This window comes from Hippopotamus amphibius, chromosome 7 (assembly GCF_030028045.1).
Source record: "Hippopotamus amphibius kiboko isolate mHipAmp2 chromosome 7, mHipAmp2.hap2, whole genome shotgun sequence".
In the NCBI taxonomy this organism is placed as follows: domain Eukaryota; kingdom Metazoa; phylum Chordata; class Mammalia; order Artiodactyla; family Hippopotamidae; genus Hippopotamus; species Hippopotamus amphibius.
Genome location: NC_080192.1, coordinates 117714389 through 117740241, shown reverse-complemented (window position 1 = coordinate 117740241; position 25853 = coordinate 117714389). Strand labels below are relative to the sequence as shown.

General features: G+C 34.9%; 1 protein-coding gene across 3 annotated transcripts in view; it reads right to left on the bottom strand.

Annotated features, from left to right (window-relative positions):
- Window positions 1–3983: 3983 nt before the first annotated feature.
- SOS1 (SOS Ras/Rac guanine nucleotide exchange factor 1) overlaps window positions 3984–25853 on the bottom strand; it is a 125350-nt gene continuing 103480 nt past the window's right edge. For all 3 annotated transcript variants that reach the window (XM_057740692.1, XM_057740694.1, XM_057740693.1), the window contains 8 exons: window positions 24334–24496; window positions 23984–24101; window positions 15538–15710; window positions 15210–15326; window positions 13660–13924; window positions 8366–8410; window positions 6524–6642; window positions 3984–5593 (listed from right to left, as the gene is read on the bottom strand). In XM_057740692.1, coding sequence (XP_057596675.1) covers window positions 5102–5593; window positions 6524–6642; window positions 8366–8410; window positions 13660–13924; window positions 15210–15326; window positions 15538–15710; window positions 23984–24101; window positions 24334–24496 — 1492 coding nt within the window. In that variant the 3' untranslated portion in view covers window positions 3984–5101. The remainder of the gene's footprint in view (window positions 5594–6523; window positions 6643–8365; window positions 8411–13659; window positions 13925–15209; window positions 15327–15537; window positions 15711–23983; window positions 24102–24333; window positions 24497–25853) is intronic.

Sequence of the window (25853 nt, the reverse complement as noted above, 5' to 3'; positions counted from 1 at the left end):
AACACCAATGAATTTTGACTATTGCTGAAAGCAGTCCTCCAAATACCAGGAATCAAAGTTGAGTCAGTGGTCTCAGTCACTAACTGTCACATGATGTTGACTAAGTCATCTCACTTGCTTCAATTTTTAAATAAGTGTATTAGATCTCTAAGGATTCATCAGTTTTCACATCCTATAGTTCACTGTAAATGACCTCACATTTGTATAGTTCTTACAGTGTACAACTCTAAGCTGTATCTTTTCATGCCAAGCCTAGAAAGAATTGCTGAATGTTAGGCTGCCATGTTCCAGCAGGTCTCAGCAAAGCCTGCCTGTTGAGGAACTGTGGTATCTTAAAACTACTTTTATGGAGTACAAATGCCTCAGCCCTCCTTCTGCAAATTCATCCAGGTGACACCCAAGGTCACTAAAGTACTAATTTTCATCCCAAGGGCCTCCCACTCACTACAATCATAGAGCTCCACACAGAAGAAGTATTTGACTTCTCTTGCAATACTGTGATACAGGAAAAAGCGCCTCCAAAGCAAGGCCATGATTAAGAGCAAACTATTTCTATGGCAAGTATGAGCTAAAATGAGAATCACTAATGACAAATATTGCCCTCTAAAATAAATACATGCAAAAATGATACACTTGTGGGCTATGTAAGGCATTTTTCTTTATTATTTTTCAGTTTATCTTAGTAATGCCAGAAAAATAACAGCCATTATTTTCACTTTAAATGCATACCAAATACTGCTGCACACACAGTACAAAGATTACCTACGAACATGGTTAAGTACAAAGGCCATATTAGATGTATAGACCAAACTTTGTTTTTACATCAAAGTAAGACTGACAGAGCAATTTTTTGGACAATTATTTTAGCAAATAACCGTGCCACTAAACAAAGGCAAATACACACACATATATATACACAAACACGTTTCAACTAAAGTTATTCATGTCACTTTGACAAACAAAGGCTTCTTCTCTGGTGGGTTTCACCAGATATTTGCACCCCAAAGTCCCCTGCCCTGATCCCACCCCCAAATGCTGACTTGATCTGAAGAAAAAAATTAGAGATGTTCTTAATTAAAGGCACATTTGGCAGCTACTGAAAGTGGCATGCATCTGGCACAGGTGCGCTCTCCCTGAAGTCACACCACATGTGACTTCCATCTGCTATGCATCTTGTTTCTTTGAGTGGTAATCCAATGTGATCCACCTTTAGCTAACCTGCTTTATAATTTTGCAGCAATTGGCTACTTAATGCACTATTTTCATTAAAGGCAAAAGGGAAATTTGCTCACAGTCGACAGAAAATGCACTTTACGGTGTCAAAAATGGAAAATAAGGCATGAAATTTACAAAACAAGTTACAAGTGCTTTTGTTGTTTAGATTTATCATATAGACTTCATGCTTTTCTTAACTAGAGCTCAAAATATTTCATTGGCTCATGTATAAGGGATTATGAAATGATTTTAAAAATTAGTAATGAGATGTTTCAAAAAAATATTGAATAAATAAAGTCATCACGTCCCCTTATAAATAATTTTACTGCATAATTCTTTCAGCCAAACTGGTATTAACCCTGTGATGCTTATTTTACTGGTAAAGATTAACGTGCAACACAATAGGACCTACACTTGTACAACAGTCATACAATATAGATTAAAAGAATAACTGAACCTACCTATAGCAGCAGAATACCGAGAAATAAATGGTTAATTTTTTCTTTCTGAATCTGGAGGGAAAAAAAAAAGGTTTTCCTCAATATGTACAACTAATAAATTGAGACACCCCCCCCCACTTCCATCTCCATTATTTGTTTTGCTGAGCCACTTAAAATTCTGAATTTAAGCTGTCATGAAAACACAAACGATGAGGTACATGACTAAAGTGAGCTAAATTTGAGAATTAAGACAAGATCATAGTCATAGATACCAACTAATTTTTGGTTTGAGTAGTTTTTGATGTGTGAAAAAACACATTAAGGAATTCAGAACCATAACGTAGCCTCCCAATGAAATAGTACTGGTTCACTACACTGTTCTGTTCATTGTATTATAATTAGTGTGGCATGTTCTTTGCTAAACTCAGATCCGTTAAAACATTCTTGAGTTGTTAGAGCACAGTAACCTACTAAACACATAATCTGATACCCGACAACCTTTAATTAAGTCAACCTTTGACGTCTGTACATTTCCTGATAATCTGTTGTCTTAAAATACATTTGGAGATCTGGGAAGAGTAAATAATCTGTCTTTCAATAAATTTAGAAACACATACTTATCTGTTCCTGTTTTTAAAAGTACTTAGATGTGAAAAGCCTCCCTTTCTATTATATAGGTTATCAGTCCATTTGAAATATTTTCTTCATTTTGTGCTCCAAAGATCTAATAGTATTTCCATTTCTAAAAGAAACGTTCCATATTTTTGAATGTGGTTTAGGAAAAGTCATGCTGCATTGACTGTCTTGTAATGTCCTGAACTCAAAAGCAGTATTTTGTGGTGATGCATTTATCTTCTCAGTCACTTCTTGTCCCTGGATTAAGAATATTTTAGTTACTACAAAGAATAAATTTGCTAGCTAGCTAATGTTTCACATGTGAAAGAAGGCAAGGATATAGTTTTCTCACCTCCATTTAAGGGCATCCAACTGGAATTTTGCTAATCAGTTACCACCGCGGAAAATGTTTTTACCCACATTTTACCCACATTTCAGAATAAAAATATCCTCTAACCACAATGCATATAAAGCTGATGCACAGTGACGCGGTCGCCTAGAACCACCAGGGTAGAAGAATGCTTCCCTTTGGGAGAAGTACGATTGGAACTTCAAATCTGAGTTTTTCTTCTTTATGCAATCAGGCAGGTTGAAAAGAGGTCATTACCTTATTGAAGGCTAACGCACTGGCCAGAGAGACACTGAATGGGCTCCAATGTGACTTTTCTCAGGTTCTCATTTGGAGTGGGGGTGGGGTAATTAAAAAGAGAAGTGCACATAAGACATATAAAGGGAAACCCTAGGGATGATGAGGCTGGTTTAATAAAAAGTCATGGAAATTATGGAATGTGTATTATGATTAATTGTAGCAGCACTAGTAAGTAGGCTTAGATAAATACTTGTTGACTTATGGACACTTTGCATACAATAGTGGATTTGAAATTAATTTTGGGGGAGACTTTTAAAAGGAGACATTTTACAAAGAGAAAAGTGGCTACCATAATAGGAATAGTACAAATAATAGAAAAAAAAGATTCAACTCTAACAAATAAATAAGAAAGGATATGACAGGATGGATTGCTTAATGATGATGCAACCAACGTTCTGGTCTTAAAGGACTATATATTGTACTATAGTGATGTACATTTAATGCTCTAATAAATATCACAGATAATTATTAAAGAACTAGGTTTCCACCATGATGCAGCACTTCTAAAAATGTCTCTAATGGCATGGTTAACAGAAGTGCTGAAATGTTGCTTCATTATTCAGAGGACACATGCAGATACTGATGAACTGATGACTCTCTAAGGATGAAATACTGCACACTTCACAGATATTATAGTGGAGATTAATAACACTTTTTCTCTTCAACAAGTTGCATGCATTTCAGTCACAGTATTTGTTAGACTCAGAAGATCAGTACATAGGCTTAATGAATAATCCACATTATGATATTAATGATGTAGGTAGATGTTCTATTACGAATAGTTCTGATAGAGCAAAGACCTCAAGCAAGGTAGAATGTTTAATATAAACTTTAACAAACTGTATACATGTTACCTAGGAAATTAAAAACCTTACAAAGCTCTGCTTAAAAGATACCCATCCTATTCTAACCAAGTTTTTTCCTGCATGCCAAACTGCAACTTTAGATCATTCTTTAAGATGAATACATACATCCAGAACTAGAAACCAAGGCGTACCACAATACGTGCTTTTATGCTTAGTGTTTGTGTGTGTGTTTCAACTGAAAGAAATAAGAATCAACCATTTTCTCATGTAATAATTTAATATATGCCAGCCAAACAAAGTATTTGTATCTTTATTCAATTAAATTAAAACAGACCTGCCAGGTATATTATATAACATTCACTATATACACATGATTTAGGCAATGCAAGGTAATTCTAGATATGCTGATCACTCAACTATTAGTAAAACATGAATGGTGTCAGCAATGCCCAGCAAGTGGTCCTTTCACACTGGGTGACTGCATTTCCATAGTATGGTTAGAGGGACAGCTACAAGCCATGACATGGATTACCAGTAAACTTTTGTGGGAGAAGGGGGGAAAATGACAATCTAGCATAGTTTAACAGTCTCCTAAATGTAAATCATATACTTGACAGTTACATTTTTTAAAAAGTTCTTCTGTCATTGTTAATGACACAAAACTTCTCTTGTTTGAAGGCAACACCACCACATTTTGTTTGTGTAGGGAGGGTGGGTAGGGGAATGCTCTTAAAATTGGTATAATTATTCTTTAAAAAAAAAAAAAAAGTACCTCTTTGGTGAAGCCTCGGTACCCATTCAATTCACTGTAATAAGCTGTAAACAGGACTGCAGTACAGTGCTGGGCCTTGATTCCAACAAGGTCAGGTACCACAGCCTTTCCTCACAGTCCTCTGTATAATTTTTAAGAAAATATTCTAAAGTAGGACAAGTAAAAGCAAAGGAAAACAGAGGAGGATTTGAAGATCCCTGTTTAAGATTTCTTTTTAAAAAGTGCATAATATTTTGAATTACAAAAACTGTCACCACGTGGGCCTGCTGGACACTAGACTGTGTTTTTCATCCCTTTAATGATAAAGATCACATCACAAGAAGAGGACTCCTGCCTACCGGCTGGAAAAAGGTCCCTTTACTTGATTTTCAGGTGCAATCGGTTGTCCACGTCCTCTAGCTCAGTCTTTCCGTATTCTAAACGAACACCACTTTCACTTCATAATTACATCTGGGTTAAAATTCACGGTCTTATCCTGCATCTTGAAGTCGAGTCGTTAGTGTCTGGAGTTCTCATTTTAACTCCTCAGTGCTGGCACGTTCGTGCACCCATTGCCAGCAATGGACTTGGGGCTAGGAAAATGCACGTCCCGGTGCAGAGTAACTCAGGAAGAATGGGCATTCTCCAGCAGCGGTGGTCCGTCTCTGTGCATGGATGGGTGTGTGTGCTCCCTTTTATAAGTTTTTGGAGGGAGTTTAGGGATATGTTGAGAAGTGCTTTGTCGTGGAGGAACAGGCGGCCCAGCAACGGAATGAAGGTCCACTTCCTGGGTCAATGGTGGTGATGGCAGATGCCTTCTTGTGCCGTGAGGAGAAGGTGTTTGAGGAGGAGGTGGTGTAAAGGGGGAAGGGCTGTTTGGGAAGAACGCATTACTGTGGTCACTTTTTTTGCCCAAAGGGGGAGGCTGAAGATGTAGTGGTGAGCTGGAGAAAACATCAGGTGTCCTCACGGGTTCTCGTGGAGGTAATAAGGGAGGGCTTTCAGGAGGGTCTGATACAGAGGTCCGGTCTGATATTGAATATCGTGGTGAATAGGCTTTCGATGTGGGTTGCCTAGGAGGAATTGCTGGGGGACTGTCCAAATGCTTAGACATCATCTAACAGAAATGGAAAAAAAGACGTTTATTCATAATTTAATTTATATAGCACCATGAATGTATCAAGAATTAAGCTGGGGTTTTCAAATATGCTATTGGAAGAACCCTAGGTGTGGAACAGGAGTTTTGCCATATGTTTTAAATTGGAGGTTATGGCAGTTCATTCATTAAAAAAATTATCTTTCCCTCAAAGTTAAGTTTTTATTTTTCTCAACATTTTGATGTCTGCTACTGCTTACCTATCGCTCAATCTAACATCATTTCAATTTAACATAAGTTACCTGTCACTTTTACAATTTTAAACTTACTCTATTAACATTTCATGACACTCTGCAGAGTGTCTTGACTCGACCAAGTGCTCTGCTCCCTGGACACTTTGAGACCACTGAATCATGTTAACAATTGGCAAAGGATGAAATTCAAACAGGTAGAAAAAAACAGGTATTATGAGCTTTTAAGGTCTCTTCTGACCCAGAATTTTCATAAAAATCCCACTTAAAAGCATGTTAGATTCACCTATTAAGGGCTCAGATAGGTAATATTTAGCACTAAGATACAATTTCATTTAAAATGTGCTTTCATATAAAGCTTCAGATGTCTTTCCTTCTCTCTCTCTTCCTCTGTTTGTTGTATATTCTTGAAGAACTGCTTGAGACTACATTAATTACATTATAGGTTAATGTTTTTTCTTGACTGAACCCACAATTTAGATACAAGGGTTTTGAAAACCTACCAAAAAACTGCTTTCAGAAGAAAGGAAATAAACATGACTGCATGGTAAATCCATACTTAATCCTTGTTTAAACGCTATTAAGCCCAAATACTCTAAGTATTAACCTAATTCAGTTAGAACTAAACTAGACACAAGCAATGGATTATAATGTCACTGTAATGATTCCAGTTTCCAGATAACAAGGTTTTCTACTTTACCTTAGATGGCGAAGATTCCGCTGGGGCAGATTCTGGCCGTCTTCGTGGAGGAACAGGAGGGGGGACAGGCACTTCATCAGTGCTCTTGGTTAAACTTATAGATGACACTGAAGCAGATCCTGTAGGATGTTAAATTTTTTGAAAAGTTCACAGGAATTTTATTTCATCTATCGATCCTGAAAAGACTCGGAAACTGCTTATATTTATTAAAAGAAATGTACAGAAGTATCAAAAGCAGTTCAGTAAATCAACACCCAACAGTATTTCCTTTATTAAAGCAAACTGCTATATAAGCATGCAGAAATTTCTTAGCAGAATTTTCAGAGAAAAAGCTGCCTAAGATATGTTGTTATTATGCTTCTTGAACAAAATAACATTCCCATTGTTAATCTATTACTGGAATTTTTATTTGGATCTGAGTCTCAGATTTCTGGGAGAGACAGCAGACTATTAAAAACCTTTAGAATGGTAATTTTTGTTAATTTTTATGATGGGCTCATTTTTCCCTCTGACTTTATTAGTATAGAATTTCCTTGCCTTTACTGGATAGTCCTGGGGAATAGTGTCTGATCTTAACCACTCTCTCCAATGTCTCTCCCAGCAATCCTTTCAAAGGATGCTAGGGAGAGAATCTTGTGTCTGGGGGAGGGGGTCTCTCCTCCGTTTGCTTAGGTATCAGCTCTCCTTGGCAGGGGATACAGTCAGGTTCATCATACTCTAATCCAAAAATTTTCATTGTGATGGAGGTATTTAAGAAGACTGAGGCAGTGCTGATAATAAAAACAGAAATTACACTACAATCTAGTGAACCTGATTTAGGAGTAAGTTGATGAACTGGCACCAAAAAGGTAAGTAAAGCTTCTAATTAGAACCCACCTTACAGACATTTATGACAAGGGCTTAATATAGGCATAAATATAATTACACTTTGAAAAACATTTATGTAAGTTGTTAACTTGTTTATCAGCACAATGAAAAAGATATGAAAAAACACTTAAACAGTCATTCAGAATTATATGTGGCAGGTTCTTTTTTTCCTTTAAACAGTGACAGTTTTTATTTTGCCAATTAAATGTTATAACAATATAGAACTTAAAGAGTACTTTGTGTATTGATATTATTTAAATGAACAACATTTTGATCACCTACCTTTTTTCTTAAGAGATGTTAGTTAATTTAGCTTATAAGAATATTTTCCACTGTACACATTCTGAAATCATTTGTACGAAGGACAGCAAAAAACAATATTAGCTTAAAATTTATGGAATAGTTTGGTGAATTGTTAGTTTACTTTAAAATTAAAAGCAAATACCTATATTGGAACTTTATTTTGCTTATTAGTGATGAATATTTAGGTTATATAATACAGATAGTTACAATGATAAGATAGCTGTTCTAAAGTCAAATAATAGTCATTTGCCTGTAATCTGTGCTGCCCCCGGGCTAAGTGTATTTTGTGATTTAGACACTGCACATAGCTGCCAACATTCTCATATGCGCATGCATACTCTTGCTTTTTCTTTTTTTTTTTTTTAAAGTTGAGCATTAAGATATATTTAGAACTCCAGAGTTGGAAACGAGAAATGGTTAAATGTGGAAGCCACCCATATAATACTGTTCTTTCAAAAGAGAAAAAAGGCTTGACAAAAAGCATGGAAAGTATATAAGTTTAAGCAAATCATTTATGATCAAAAGCACAAGTGAAGGCCTCACTTCTAAGATGCTGCAAAGCAAGGTACCAATGCTGCCAGACCCAAGAAGAGTTTTAGCAGGACAGGTTACATTTGGTTTAATTTTTAAAGCCAAAGCGAAAATTATGAGTCTTAAACCAAATATACTAACTTGGGCCATGGGGCAGTGTAACTTGGATAAAGACGGTATCGCTGCCTGTGAAAGGAAACAAGAAAAAGTAGATTTTTTTTCTTTCATTGATATATTCAACTCATCTGTAAAAATTTATTTATGATAGAAATGTTATTTTTGTCATTCTAGTTTTAAAGAATGGTAGAACAGTTTAGCAAAAGCTCATTACTACTTACTTTTGAGAAAAATAAAGAATTAAATTGCATTAATATCATTGGGAATTTTGAAGATTCCTTTTTAGATTCACTACTTGATGACCTAATAGTTAAATGAAAAGCATTCATGAGAAAACTATATACAATATCCTGTATATTAGTGGAAAACTTTCAAAAAAAATGTATAAACCCAATTTGAGTAAAGAATTCAGTTGGACATATAGAAACATGTCATTTACTAAGCATTATTTTGAAAACCCAAACTTGTGAAAACAGGTAGTAAATAATGAATTTATGTTATAAAAATTGAAAAATAAAAGGGAATTTCTTACTACTATTATTATATACTTTTGAAAATGTTCTTGGGGCGTACGTTCATCACAAAATAACTACAGCTTTGGATATTACAAACAAGCTTGAAAGTGATATAGCTTTTTCCTTCTATATTTTTATACACTTAAAAAATCATTAAACATTTTTGGTGCTTAGACACATTTTATATAGGAAACTCTAATAATTTTTGAATGTCTAATTTCAACAATACTAATTCTTTTAAGACAAAAATTGAAAATCATAAAACCCAAAGCCCCAAGAGCATTAAAGTAGACAAACTGAGACAAAGGCTACAAGATCTATACTGCTTCTCAATCAATACAGTCATTTAGGTTCCACTGCCACATTACCAACATACTGAGCAGATAATATCCGAGAGATGAAAGCAGTATCTATGGCACTAGACTGAGCTGACTGTTAAAAATTCAAGTTTCTCTGTCTCAGTTTTGCACAACAGGCAATCACTCAAATAATTAGGGTTGTTGTTCTTTTCTAGCTTCTTTGGTCAGAATGAGGATAATTTTACATCCCAGGTTCAGTTGGCAGAATTATTAATTTGATTGCTTATACAGATACAGTGTTCTTATTTCCCAGGCAGCCCCAATTTCAAATAATCTATTCTATTACTTCCTTTCCATATGTACTGATAGTTATTTAGAGGCTATGGTTACTAAGGGCAGCAATCCAGCTAATTCTAACAAGTTAGCTCTCAAAAGATTAAAATTCATTTTTTTACACTAATATTAAATAACGCTGCTACTGTGTCAAAGGTTCTCTTTACTGAAAATTAGATTCTCTTCCCTAACATAATAGGGGTTAAAGGGAGTATCTGCTCTAGTGTTTACTACTTATGTATTTTCCACTTTTCTTGGAAAGGAAATAAATATGCCTTCTGGAGATAAGCCTCAAGAACATGGTCATATACTTAGTACAATATAGGAATAAAATCAAAAGAGAGAGTTCATGATAGCTACCAACGGTAGGCTTTTAGAAAGAATGATTACGCCTATGCATACACACTTGTGCACACAGATGTGGACTTGGCTTTGATCATATTTATATACAGCACAGGCTTTGATTCGTGTGTAAACTTGGGGCACTTTTCTGCTTTGTCACTTCAAACTAATTGCTTGGTCTTACTGCCTGGAAAATGCTACTAAAAAAACTCTTTTAGAATTATACATTATATATATCAAGAAATATATACTAGGAATTCTTGTCAACTAGGTACTGAACAAATTTATTGAAAATGACTTAGGAATGAAATCCAGTTAATCAAAAAGTAGTATCAATTTGTTAAGTACAAATCCCATACAACAGGTCAGTGGTTCTCCATCATGGCTGCATATTAGACCCTGCTGGGGAGCTTTTAAAAAATATTGATGCCCACATGCCAATGCCAGTCTAATTCAAGCATGGGCTGGGCATACAGGTATTTCTGAAAGCTCCCCAGGGAATTATAATGTCCAGTCAGGGTTGAAACCACTGTTGAAGACAATTTCCAATTTATAATTGAGTCATTCCTGGAATAGGAATAAGCATTTTCGTGTAGAAAAAAAAATTGTATAAATCATGAATAACTTCTTAAACTCACAAAAGCCTGTTAAATCCAAGTGTATGAAATCAGAAATAATCATCTTTCATGAAGAAAAGCCTTGCATTCCAGCTTGAAATGCTTGGAATACGTTTTTCCTTGTTAAAGCTTTCCCTACTAAGGGATGGGGCTAAAGCTCATCTGTAGCACACAGACCAGGCCAGACCTATGCCTCCCTCTTATGAGCAGGCAGCCTTCAAACAGGAAGGTACCAAGAGCACGTCCTCTTTCTCCCTCCATGCTACAGCCGCACATATAAAGCTGGGCGGTCTTTCCCCTGTTCCCGGCCACTGTCATCATCGCCTCAGAGGTGGACCTGGCCTGAGCAAGGTGTGGAGCAGGGCTCTGAATGTGAGAGTGTATGTAGCAGCACTAAATAGGTGGCCAGTTTCCTTCCCTCTCTGTCTTCACCACAAACCTTTCTATGACCATTCTTACCCATTCTGTGGTCATCTGTGTAAACTTCTATAGCATTTATGTCTTTGCCACTCATTTAGCATTTTGCTAATAAATTAGCACTTAATACATCTTCTCTGGTAAAGCCTGCAATCTTACTGAGAGATGAAAAAAATTATAGTACAAACAGAATCACAGCACTTAACAATGGTTAAGCATTTAACTATGATTTTCTTTGTACTATGATTATTTTTTTAGTATCTCAGTAAGATTGCAAGGCTTACCAGAGAAGATGTGTCAGTGCTTAGCAAGAAATGAGATATGCAACAAGTACTTTGTTTTTAAAGTAAATTATTTAAAAAAAAACTATAAGAAGCAAAAAAGGACTATTATAACTGATCAAAAATTCTAGTTAAACTTTGCCTTTTGAAAAACTTAAGCAATGGAACTTTATGCCTCCTTGTATTGAATGGAATATGTTCAGATGACTCAAGAATGTAGGTACAGCAGCTCTTTCCTGCCAGGCTCTGAGGGGAAGCAAGGAAGTAAGTATTCACTCTAGTGGCAACACAGTGGGTACCAAGTTGGACAACAGCCCCCCCCCCACCATAACACTAACAGATCTATTAAGGAGAGTGGGGTCAAAAACAGATGAGGACATTTAATATACATAGGCCACTGATGAGCTTTAAGTAAGGGACTAACTGAGCATACAGATGCTTTTATATTATACTGGCTTAATTTCAAAATCAGTTATTTTCAATTTTTACTAAGAACAAAGCGAGTAGTAATAGGGGTTTTCTTTTTTTACAAAGAAAGAGAAATTGAAAAAACCCTCAGGGCTAAGATTATGAAGACTAATTCCTGGAACAGTGGTTTCTCCACTTGCCCAGCTATTTTAAGTTAATATTATTCCACTGCCACATATGACAAGGCACTGATCCAGAGCACTGCATTCCAAAATGATTCTTTTTTCCCTGTTTGAGTAATAATTTAAAGATTTAGCACTAGTAGGGAATGTAATAGGCTTATCTCCTGTTTTTCTACATCTTTCGCTTTTAGCTACTTAAACTAAGAGAAATAGAATTTGCAATTGATGGCTTTTATGTGATTTCAATAATTCACTGATGTGGGAATCTTTATAACATAGAACATAGTCATCTGCTCTTCGGAAAAAAACCCTTCAAACAGTTAAATGGGTCACCATAAATAATGATTTTACGTCAGGTATACTGTAAAAAGTGCTGGTCTTATTTTATTACTTAATTTAGGAGGTTTGCCAGTTGGGGAAAATAAATGGGAATTTTTTTACCTGGTGTTTATTTGAACTTATAGTAACTACAAATACATATGCAACACAGGAATAAATAAATAGGATTCTGGACCAAATTTCAAAATAATATACCTCCAAAGAATAATTTTTTTTTTAAGTTACATTTTCTGAGTTGGAAATTAGGTTTTCTGAGTTGGAAGAAATCTTAAAAACCTAGTTTAATCCCCCAGAAGGCACAGAAACAGTATCATCGAAAATCAGACAGCTCAGACTGGAATGACAAACTAGGATTCCTAACTCCTACATCAGTGCTTCTCAATCTCTTCCCAAGTAATAATGTCATGCTGCCTCTCAGTATTGGATTCTATTACATCAAATATTAGGGCAGAACTTGAACTGTACACTGAGCTAGGACAGCCAATGGGAAGAGCATGTGGAAATGGCTGTGAGAGGGTTAAAGGTGACTGGATTCAAGCTCTGATTTAATAATGAGCAAATGAAAAAAGGTTGTGGGTTCTTAGTAGAGATTTAAAGCTTCACATGAAATTAATTTAAAAATTAATGGACGCATGATGCTCTAGATATAAAAGGTAGCCTCTTCAAAGGGCTAGGGCTGGGCTGTACAGTTTGGTACCCATTAGCCACATGTAGTTATTAAGCATTTGAATGTGGCTAGTCCAAATTGAGATGTGCTGTAAGTATAAAATGCATACTGCATTTTGAAGATTTAGAACAAAAAAAGAGATTGTAAAATATCTCAGTAAATTTTTATACTCATTTCATGTTGAAATGACAACAATTTGCATATACTGGGCTAAATAAAATATATTATTAAAACTAATTTCACCTAATTTTTGCTTTTTTTAAATGTGGCTAAAGAACATTTAAAGTTACACATGTGGCTCATATTATATTTCTATTGGACAGCACTGATTTAGAAATAGGAAAGGATGAGCAACAGTATGCAGTCTGTGAGATTTATATGGCTGGGCTTGAAAGCACAGGAGTGTGTTAGCAGGCACTATATACCATCTGCTGGATGTAGGCTGAAAAAGGGTTAAGTAGGAGTTTGAATTTGATACACTGCAAAATTAGAAACTGTATACAGAGTTTGGTGGAAAAGGAACCATGTACTGAGCAGTATTCAAATATAATTTTGGAGGCAGCATTTGAAGTATCAGATTGAAATTCCATGCAGATTTTAGGAGTTATCTTCATTTCACCTGGAAGTTAGAGATGCATTTTAAATTCACCAATTGAAAACAAATGCTCAAATGAAATTTCAAGTATCAATTCCATCACCAGGCTATCCATAAAGTATAATACATTTTAAAGAGGGGTGTTCTAACAGATAAGTTGCTGGAGTTTATGATTTATTTTATATTTTTATAATAATATTGTTTGAAGTGGTATTTGATTTATTTACAAATTTACAAAATATATATATATACAGATTTCTTTTTTACCTCTAGCACATATAATACTAACAATTCCTTAAAGCACTTAAAACTTGAGCACCTACTTGAGTGAAATGGGCTTGAATGATCAGAATCAAATACGCTGCAAACATCTGTGGTACTAGAAGCACCAGAAGCAGGAGGAGGTGTTAACGGTGTTCTTGGAGAATTTGGTGCAGATGCTGTACTTTCTGTTTCACTTTCAGGGATCCTACTATAACTAATTTTCCTTGGCTCTTGCTGCAGAGGTGTGGGATGTCTCATAGTACCTGGTCTTGGGTTTGATGGACGAACACCAGGAGATTTTAGGGGATAGCTATATTTTTTTGGCTGTAGACATACCAAAAGAAACACAACACTTACAACACCATAATGGAAAAGAAGGTTCTTCTATAAATGCCCAGTAAAATTCGATTAATACCTAGGAAAACCACAAAGCACTAATAAAGAAGTTACATAATGATTCAAATCAAAGTGTCCAAGTTAAAGTGTTAACACCCCATTTCCATAAAGCCTTAGTTATCTAAATTATTAGGGAATGAATTTCTTTAAATAACTGAGTCTTAGTCCTATAAATACCACAGTATTTGTTATTTTAATATTTTTGATGGAAATCTTTCTAAGATATGGTGTATATTTCTCTGGCTTTTTAAATGGACTATGCTGAACTAATTTAACCTTGGTAGAAGAGCCAGGATCATTGTTATGAACTATGATACCTTACTATGCTGTACTACAGTGATGCCAACAGGATCATTTGGGCTATTTACAAAGGCATTAAACTGCTTTTTTTCGTCTGTTTATGTTAGTTTTATGGCATTTTTTTTCCTTACAGTGATCATTTCTCAATGATATCAGCATGTCTCACTAAAGCAGACTATATAGCTACTTCCAATTTGCTGTTTTTAATCCATCTTTTAAAAAACTGTTTTAGGCCTTGAGGTAATTTCATAAGCTTTAGTCATAGACATCATGAGATTTATCTTGGTTGCTTAGAAGTCAATTATGTTTACTTCTTGATTCTTGACTTTCTTATGAATAAGAGATTATATTCAGAACAGTGAGATGATGATACTGTACATAAGTTTGGCCAGGTATTTACAAGTAACAAGAGAGAATGGAAACTTTATTTCCCCCCAAAAACGTATCTTTAGCCAAACCTGTTATTTTTACAGGTAATGATTCATGGTTAAAAGTTCTCATAAGTCATTACTTTTTTAAAAAAGTCATTAAGTACATATATTTATTTTAAGTGAATTAGTATAAATTTGAATTAGTATAAATATAATTGTATTAGTATAACTATAAATCAAACTTCCTGCCCTTAAAATAAATATTGAATAAATATTGAATAACTTTTTGTTAAGTTGGGCATATGCCCAACTTCTTCATCTATCATATTAGGATTTATTCACATTAATATTAGTGCCCATTTACTTGGAACAAAGTGGAATAGTCCTGAGCATATTTATTAAGCACTTATTCACTATTTCTATCCATTACATGTGCACATAATCCCTGAATGCCTTTACAGAAAACTAAAAACCACCAGCTATAGATGACAACTGCAAAAAATATGTAAATATAAAAGAAATATAAATATATGAATGCTTACAAATCTTGGGAGAGGCTTAGGGTTCCGTGGTTCTATTTCTAGGGATTTGTTGAAAAGATAATCTGTAAATTCTTTTTCCATGCTATTTCCCATTGGATTTAAGTTTTCAAAGAACCTCTAAAATAGATGCAAAGAAATAGTTATTAATATTAAATAATTTAAATTCAGTGTAAAATTCATGAAAATAACCTAAGAAAACATTTAACATAAGAAAATTGGAATTATTCAAGTTTTATTTTCCTTTTTCTCTTCTATGAAATAAACCTGCCTCTTATCAGGTGGTTATAAACTTAATCAGAAATATGTATCCTCAAATAATTCAACTTACTTTGATATCTGATTCTACTCGTAAACAATAAGGCTGATTTTGGTACTGCTGGATCTCGCCTGTTATTTCTGCTACTTTCCTCCTTTTGCTAAAGTTTATAAGCTCTTTTCCATGCCTTTTTAGGACCTCAGGGTTGCCTTCTTCTGTTTTCAAGATATTAGTTAGATAAATTCCTAGAAGATATAATAAATTATTTCATGGATGAAAATGGAAAAGGCTAATGTTTTTTTTTTCTCAGTAATTATAGGTATATTACACTGTACCATCTCAATCATCATAACCAAAGAATTAAGGCATGAATTTCCATTCTATGAAAAACAACAAGCTAAGCAAATATCAAGAGAAAGATTTTTATAAATATCAAATTCTTCTGTGACTTAAGTTTTATAAATACCCAGGAAAAAAGGAGACCAAGTTTAGCAAAGTTAATAGATTTTTGGAAGGAACAACCAATATCCCACCCCACCCCACCCCCAACAACCATATGCTACTTAACATAAGTCATGGTTCTGTTAAAGGAACTTTAAGAATAACCCATCACTATTAACACATATTTTTGGCAAAAAAGGAAAACGTTAAATTCAGAGGATCATATTTTTTCTGTTTACTCAGCTCTTGAGGCCCCCAAGAGATTGTTAGGATTTGTAATCCAGAGGCAGTACTGTTTGGATAGGCTTACTCATGAAAACGTGGAAGGATCTGAAAGCCTATCAAATATAAGACGGCATACAATTTATGTATATTCTGGTCTTCAGTACTTCTAGAATATGGCAATCTGGTAAGGGAGCTCCTGTTTCCCTATCACTGCAGGTTGTTCACCAGATGAAGACGAGAATGAACAAAATAGCAGGCATTTTAGTTCCTTTCTGTTCTAGCATAAAGGTTCTGGAGCCAGCTCTGCTGCATTCTACTTTTGTGATCTTGTGCAAGTTGCTTAGTCTCTCTGTGCCTTAGTTTGCTTATCTGTAAAATGAGGATAGCAGGGTTGCTGTGAGAAATACATGAGTAAATTTATGCACAGGCTTAGAATAGGGCCTGACATAAGTAGATGCTTAATTAGCTACGGTTGTGATTGTTGATGATGTTGCTATTCTTGTCCTACTCTCTTAATTCTGCCTTTTCCTCTAAAGTACTGACTATGATGCTTTGGGGAAAAAAAGTGTGAATATCTGAGTTTATTTGCTCAGTACACATGTGCTGAGTCTCTGCTGTATGCCAAGCACTGCATTAGGTACTGCAGATACAAAGATGAACAAGACACAGTTCCTGACCTCAAGGAGTTCAGAGCTTTGAATGTGAGATACTACAGTACCATTTGGTAAGTGCTATATTAATTAGTACTAATGCATAAGATGCTATGAGAGCGCAAACAAGGTGTGCCTAACTCCACTTTGAGCTGTTGGGAGTAGAAAAGCATCACAGATTAAAATATGCTTAAAGTAAGTCTCAAAAAGTGATTTTAAGTTTAATAAGTAGAATAGACAGAGGCGTGTTCTAAGCAAAGCAGCCGTGTGTTTGAAGGCACTGATTTTGGTGAAGCCTAGGGGTGTACTCACAAATGGCTAGACTTTACAGGTTTGGTGTGTGGGGTGGAGGAAGAGTCACAGGAAATGAGGACAGGGGATTAGTAGTTCTAATCCCTTCTCCATTACTGCAGGTTAGGTACTGGATGAGGAGAAGGAAGAACAAAGTAACAGGCACTTTAGTGCTAATCATAGATTAGTGGTTCTAAATGATTTTGTGGTAGAGGCGAACTTTGTTTTTTCTTTCTTGGCTGGACCCCGCGGCTTGTGGGATTTTAGTTCCCTGACCAAGGATCAAACCCAGGCCCTCGATGGTGAGAGCTCAGAGTCCTAAGCACTGGACCACCAGGGAATTACCAAGGCAAACTTTTAAATACTAGAATTTTTGGCTACATTCTTGGAAAGATTAAATGACTCAAAATCAAGACTGAGCAGTTAGCAATAATGAAACATGACAGACATCAATGCCTATTTGGTTCTGGAAAGTATCCAATTATTCAGTGTATTAGTTACTTGGCTATTTCTTAGCACCTAGGCTACTCTTGATTACACATTCATAAGACAAACTGACAATGTGTTCTAGTCAGCACGGGCTCTTTTATTTTCCACATCTACCTGTCAATGGCTCCTTTACTTGCAGTCAGTTATATTCTTTGCTATACTAAGTCACATGGTCCACTTAGCTCAATGTTCACTCTGACAAACGTCCATGACAGTACACATATTTAATGGCAGCCAAAATTAACTTTCCATACTGGCCACAAATTGATGGCCCAACTGTGAAGCGTTTGTGGGTAGTAGCACCTATACGGAGTCACAAAGAACCTTTTTTAAAGAGCTTAGCTTTTATGCAGTAGGTAATTAGGAAATTATCAGCATCTTTACATTCTAGAATGATTACTCTGGCTGTACTGTGAAGCTAGATGGGTTAGAAGGAGTTAAGACTAGAAGCCGGAAGCTCAGTTAACAGAGTAAATAGTCGTCCTGGTGAGGTGATGCGGGCTAACTTAGGGTTTACAGGGATAGAGTGGGGTGCATACATATTTAAGAGGTAGACGCCACAAGAACTGATTAGTGGTTTGGGCAGAGGGTGGGCACAGGGGGAAGGAAGACGCTCACCCTTGTGCTTGAGGGACTGACTGGGCGGTGGTATAATGAATGGCCCGGAGAAAATGGGGATAATACGTTAAAAGTAATTATAGGTGTTAAAAAGTATACTTGAAAGAAGTTGTGAAAATGCTTACAAGTACCATGTTGCGAGAGTTCAGCATAAAATTAGAAATTATTTTATGACATATCAATGGCAAACAAATAATTAAAAAGGTGGTGTTCAAACTTTGTTGATCATAAACCATATTAGTAAAAAATGTTTAAGCATGCTTGCTCGCTCGCTCGCTCTCTATGTGTGTGTGTATATATAATCAAAACTGTAGTGCAAATATGTACATAGACCTGAATATTATAAACTGTTAAAGCTTAACTTTTTAAAAAAAGATCATGTTACATACCCTGCTCTGGAGACAGCTGTTCTAGGGAGAGGAAAAGCAGAGCATTATGACAAATAATGAAGAGGGGTGAGGTTTTACCTCTTGGCTGACACCTTCCCCAAGCTTTCCAGGAAATGTGGCTGCTCAGGGTTCACAGAGCACTCTGTTCACACTTTGACTTAACGCGTTTCTACAACACAGTGTTATATTTACTACACAGAACTGTAATTTATTTTTCTGCTCTTTCAAGGGAGCTTATTGAGAATAAGATCATGTTTTACTTGTCTTTCTATTCTCAACACCTAGCCCTGGGCCTGGCACATATAGGCACTCAACCAATGTTTCTGAATGAATAAAAGCAGCACATTATTTCAGAACAGAAAAGAAAGCATTTGCAGACTGGACCAGGATACAAGAGACATATGTTCAATTCTAAAATGGCAGGGAAGCAAGAGTGGAGATGAACTGACAAGAAACAGGAGGAGGACACAAAATTAGAGCTGTGTGAAAGGAAAGGGCAAAGCTGAGGCTACAGGCTTGGAGTTTTATGCAGAGAGGTGAGACTTGGTTGAGGTAGGAATCTACATCCTTTTACCTGAGAGGAAATGTTAGTTTCCTATACATATTCATTCTGTCTATGAGTAGAACCTTAGTGTATGGAGAAAAATTGAGTGCTAGGCCTGGCATAGCCTTGGAAGGAGATATTGCCTGACTTTTATTATTCTGTAAATAGTGCAGTGCCAGCAAAAAAACCTGAATAAGAATTCTCATAAGATGATAGAGAAAGTAAAAATGTCAGATACTACCCCTCACCCTGCTATAAGAGGGGGGAAAAGTCCAGTATCCAGAATTAAGGATCAGAATCTAGAAGTTTCTATAATCAACCATATATATGAATTGCAGCAGCAATAATATCTATCTATTGGGTCAGAACCATGAAAGGCTGCCTGGCTAACCTTTAGCTTGGGAATAGCAAAAATCTCCCTAGAGCAGCAGAACTGACCAGGTAGTTCAGATAACTACCTTAAAGGAGCAGAGGCTCAACAACCAGGAAGGTAAGCAGAAATGGGTAGGAGGGCTGGCAGGTGGGCTGTTTGTACCTATCAAACCACCTACACGTTTGCAATCACTCACTAAATCACATGGTTCACTTTAAAACACAACAGAATACTACTCTAAATACAGGTCTGAAATTTCCTTTTTTCACTTAACAACGTGTTACAAAAATCAACTGTTAGTTCATAAAGATCTGAAAGAGAATACAATTCAGTTTGTGTGAATAAATGCCCACCAATCAAGTGATGTTATGGAGTAGCAGGGATCAAACATGAGTCCAGTGAACAGGCCCTGTGGTTTCATTTCACCTCTGTGTAACAGGGGCCACAGGATATCATGAGTAGCATGACTATAAGCTCAGTGAGTATGTTGAATGACTATGTATATTTCACTTTTTTCTAAGCACCTGACATAGTCCCTGATACTTAGCAGGTACTCAAGAAATATTTGTTGACCAGTTGAATGAAATGAACATCAGACCTAAAGTCCTTCCCAGGCTCCCTTGTATGAACTGGCACCATGGTTACCACACTCAAAAGTAAATGCATAGACTTCAACGTTTTATCAGAAAGATAAATATTTTAAATAAATTCAACAGTTTTATAAGAATTTAGGACAGAAGCAGGGGGGCAGTTTGGGGTGGGATGAATTGGGAGATTGGGATTGCCATATATACATTACTAATAAGAAAAAATATCAAATTGTACACTTTAAATATATGCAGTTTATTGTATGTCAGTTGTATCTCAATAAAAGTTCTTAAAGGAAAGAAAAAGTTCTTAAAAAAAAAGAATTTAGGGGGAAAAATCCTCAGAAAACAGAATAAATTAATAATGATAAAAAGTAATACATGACATAAAAACTATAAAACCAGAAAGAATAATTATGTTTCAACTTTTATTGTTTGGAAGAAAAACACAATAAGTAAAACAAACAAGTAAAAATAGAAACAGAAAAATATATTGCAAATAGGAGCAATTTTAAAAGTAGCATTTTTATAGACTGAATGCTAGTACTTTAAAATACTGAGACAGCTGTGTAGCAAAAAAACTGAAACAGAAAAAAAATTAAGGAAGAAATGAAAATGTTATTATAGAATTACATGCTACAAAAGATTCTAGGCCCAGATGGTTTTTCTGTTGGAACATTTCAAAGTTTAAAGGCTAGATCATTTCATGATATTCCAGAATAGAATAAGATGGAAAGCTACTTAACTCATGTTATGAAGTAAATATAACCATAATAACAAAAGCTGATAAAATAGGACAAGAAGAAAAACCACAGACCCATCTCATTTATAAAGATGGATGTCAAAAATCCTACATAAAATAATAATGAATAGAATTCATTTATACAGTTAAAAGATTAATCTACCATGAATAAAAAAGGCTGAATGTTAGTAAACAGAAAGGTTCAGTATTAGAAAACCTACAATTTCAATTTGCTAAATAAGAAAAATCATTTTGTTCTCACTAAGATACCAAACTATTTACAAAAGTAAATGTAAAAAAAAAAAAGCACATGTGTATCTGCAACAAAAACACAGAAGATAACTATGAAAAGAAATTTCAACATAAAAAGACAGCATCAAATCAAGCAAATAGCAAAATTATACCTATCTCTGCTGAAACAGAGATGAAAATAGAACTTCTTGTTTTTATTATTACTGTTTAATCTCTGTTTGGGAAGTTATGACTAATGCTATAAGGCATAACACAGAAATAAAATCAAAGGAAGAAACTATTATTATTGACAGACAGGATTAAATATTTAGAAAATCCCAGGAAATTAATAATTCTTGGAATTAAGGGAAATTGACTATTAAAAAATGAATACCATTCGCAATAAAAAATGCCTAGGAAAAAGCCAAATACCATAAATGTTCTTTCCAAATTAATTGATAGATCATTCCAACTGTATTTTGGGGAATCACCTCCCTCCCCTGTTCATTTGGAAAAAGAGAGAGACAAAATTGGCAAAGAAAATACTGAAGAAACATTGACAAACAAACCAATGTTACTGTATATGAAAATATTATAAATATAAAGCAGGATTTCTTTTCTTTTCTTTTTTTTTTTTTTGGCCATGCCACATGGCTCGTGAGATCTTAGTTCTCCGACCAGGGATCGCACTGCAGCCATCAGCAGTGAGAGGGCCAAGTCCTAACCACCGGACAGCCAGGGAATTCCCGCAAGCAGAGATTTTTATCCTTGGCACTACTGACCTTTTAAAGTGGATATTTCTTTGTCGTGGGGGGCTGTCCTGTGCACTGCAGGATGTCAGCAATATTCCTGTCCTCTACTGACTCGATGCCTCTAGCACCTCCCAATTCGAACAATAAAAAGTCTCTAGACATTGCTAAATGTTCCTTGGGGGGCAAAAATTGCCCTGGTTGAAAATCACTGATTACAAAGTGCCAATCATTAAGACTGGGGCACTAGTATAAGAAGTTAATGGGATGAACCTAGAGATTATCATACTAAGTGAAGTAAGTCAGAGAGAGAAAGACAAATATCATATGGTATCACTCATATGTGGAATCTAATTTTTAAAAAAAGATACAAATGAACTTATATACAAAACAGAAACAGACTTACAGAGATCAAAAACAAACTTATGGTTACCAAAGGGAAACTGTTGGGGGGAGGGACAAATCAGGAGCTTGGAATGAACACACACACACTACTATATATGATAGATAACCAACAAAGACCTACCGTACAGCACAGGGAACTCTACTCAATATTCTGTGATAACCTATATGAGAAAAGAACCTAAAGAAGGATGAATATATGTATATGGACAACTGACTCACTTTGCTGTACACCTGAAACTAACACAACGTTGTAAATCAACTACACTCCAATAAAATTAAAACATAATAAATAAAAAGTTAATGGGAAACTATTTTTTAAAGAAGGAGGTACCATATGTAAATGAGGATAAAGAATACTTATTCAATAAACCTGGGTCGACAAACAATTTGGAGGAGAAATAAATTTGAATATTTCATATGATATCTAAAAGAGACTTCAATTTGATTCAAGAGTTAAATATAGTTTAAAGAGTCAAATCATAAAGCTAGGAGAAAATATGTCTGAATATAAGTTACTAAACTGGAAGAACTTTCTACGGTTAGAAACAATAGAAATCATGATGGGAAAAATGGACAGATTATAGAATTTTAAAAATACGATATTTCAAAGAATAAAAACTAAAAGGCAGATTGTTAAAATATCTAGCTCAAAAAGTATCCAGCTAGATAGAAATTATCTAGTTAAACTGGCAATCTAGCTCAAGAAAATACATTAAAAAATGTATAAATATGAAGATATCCATTATAACATTATTTAGGAAAGCAAAAAAGCTGGAAACAACATATGTGTCAGGTCACAGGGTAATAGTTAAATAAACTGTCATACCAACTTTAAAGAACATCATGTAGCCATTACAAATGGTAATTATGAAGACTAATAACAGTATATTTGGGATATGGTAAGTAAAAAAAGTAAACAATGTGTACATGTCACACAATTACAACTATATACAATCTGTATATATGCAAAAGTGGTTGGTTATAAAGCCTGAACAATGTTAATTGAAAAAATATCAGGACATAAGAATGTTACATGCAGTATAGAAAATATATAAACAGAGATGAGGGAAAGGCGAGAAGAAAATATACCACATACTAAAAAGACTAAACACCAGATGTGTAATTGAGGTCATAATTTTTGTAAGTATTCAGAGGAAGATTCACGAGAGCATATATACCCACAGAGGAAAGAAACCAGTGGGAAAGAGGTATTGAAGATATAAAATACAGGAAATAAATGATGGAATAAGACAGAGGAACCTACAGGAAGGGAGAAGATTCCGATGGTAGGTTTCAGCCTTAAAAGAAAGAAAAGGCACTACCCCTTCCTCTGGTGTAGAAGGGAAGGAAAAAAGAACAGGTAAAATGCTGATGTGTGGAAGGTGTGGGCCCAAAGGCACATGCACTATGATTCTTAGCCATGTGAAACCGTCCATAAGAAGCACGATTATAAACATGGGTCAATATGGCCGTGCCTCTTCTGCAGAGTGTTCGGTTTACTAAGTCAATAAAAAAGATTTCTATGAATATTAAAACAGAAGTAAGCATTATACAATACTGAATGGCTGCCTGATATGGAAATAAAAAAGTGGAATGTTAGTACATATTGGGCTTGATCTTAAAAAAGTCCCTGTAGAGAAAAATTCTAAGGGGATTCAGGTGCTAAATATTTGTTAAATAAATATTTTCTACTGGTATACTAGACATTTATACTCAGTCATTGAATGAAATAACTGTCTTGTTTTATCCAGAAACACGATAAAAATGTAAGAAGAAATGCTCACCAAAGAAAGGCACACATGGTGGATTAATAGACCTGAGTTTTGCCAAGTATTTCTTATAGTGATCTTCACTTAGTTCATGAGCTTCTTCTAAAATTTTCTTTTGGCGACTTGGTATTTGCTACAATAAAAAATAACATTTAGGGAATATAAGGTTACAAAAGGAATCACAGGTTTTACCTAAAAATGCCAGGCTTAGAGTAAATCCCAACAAGATTTAGATAATTCCATCATTTCAGCTATTACTGAAAAGATAGATAAGGCACTTAAAAATTAAAGGTCATAATTGTTAAGATCCTGATTCTTAGAACAGGAAATGGAAGTTCATTTAAAAAACACCTATGCAAACTTACCTCGAACGTGTGGTCTAGTCTGTAAACAGGTGATGAGTTCATAGCACTGACAACCTCAAGGACACCATTGAAGTTGTTCAGCTCTTGAAAGACTTGCAGAATCTCAATTATTCGACTCACCACAGCTACTCTTTCTTCTAAGTTTTCAGTTTCAACAATACATCTAGGAATCAAAGACAAAAAGTGAGTTAAAAAATTTGGAATTTTCCCAACAAAGATGTGATTTAAAGAATTTAGCAAATAAAATGGAGTGGAGGGCAGCTATAGTGTAACAATAGAGAATATGTATTCAGAATGGCAGGTAAATAGTAGGCTAATGGAAGAGAAGGCAATGCCTTTAGTCAGGCATGCTGCTCTTCACTGTTTTTCAGACTGATATGGTCAACCAGTCAACCACTTTTCCTACTGTATTTGGTGCATTCACTCTCAGCGTTGGAGTTCTCTGATGAGTCTATTATCTTGTTGAATGTATGCTGGTCTTTAGGATGTGGGTGTGTCCTAGGGAAATTTATTCTCAAATTTAAGAATTCTCTGCCTCTTATCCTTCAGCAATTAATGCTTAATTTCTTTCTTTGATATACAGGAATAATTACCTACATTTCTAAGAACAGCTCTTTAGATAGGCACTATAATGTTAAAAAGTGAATAAAAGTATTTTACCACAATTAAGAATAAACATTTTTTAATTACTTAGAAAGAATAAAAAAGTCAATGAAAACAAAATCTCTTTACATTTAAATACCAAGAATCCTTGGAAAGTATATATATCCAAGTAAATAGCTAAAAGGAAGCTATGCTCAAAAAAGAATTCCTCCCAGTGAGCGTTAATTCTCTATTTCTAATATTTGAGAAAATTTCTTACTTACTAATCACCTATCAGTAAAGAAAATATTGTAAACTTGATTTTCAATAATGTGATATTAAGCAACTCATAATCTAAGAAAAAATAAAATACACATATGGAAAGAATAAATATAAATCAATATTAAACATTAAAAAAATGTAAAGTTGTAGATTACACTATTCTCTGGTTGAGGCTGATCTAACATTATGAAAAAAAAATTGCAAAACTATCAAAATAAATTTGCCTTATTATCAAATTAAACATGTTTATGCATTAAAGCATTAGCTAGATGTCTACAAATATATACCAGCTATCTAGTTATCTAGACATTTTAAAAGGTATGATACAAGTATTAAGTTTAATCTTTTTTTAACTATTTCAGTTGATATTAACTAGAGATATAAAATGAGATCACTGCGGAGCTTTTGTAAAAACCAGGTAAGTCTGGGGTGATTTATCCAGAAGTAACTTCAACTATAATGTACATCTATGGCTAAAAACCACTGTGGCAAATGAACAAGAACCTCTTCCACTGAAAAGCAGAAATTGGAACTCCTGTACAGTGTTAATGGTGTGAATGCAAAATGATGTAGCTACTATGGAAAACAGTGGAGGTTGCTCAAAAAAATTAAAAATAGAACTATTATATGATCAGCAATCCCACTTCTATGTATTT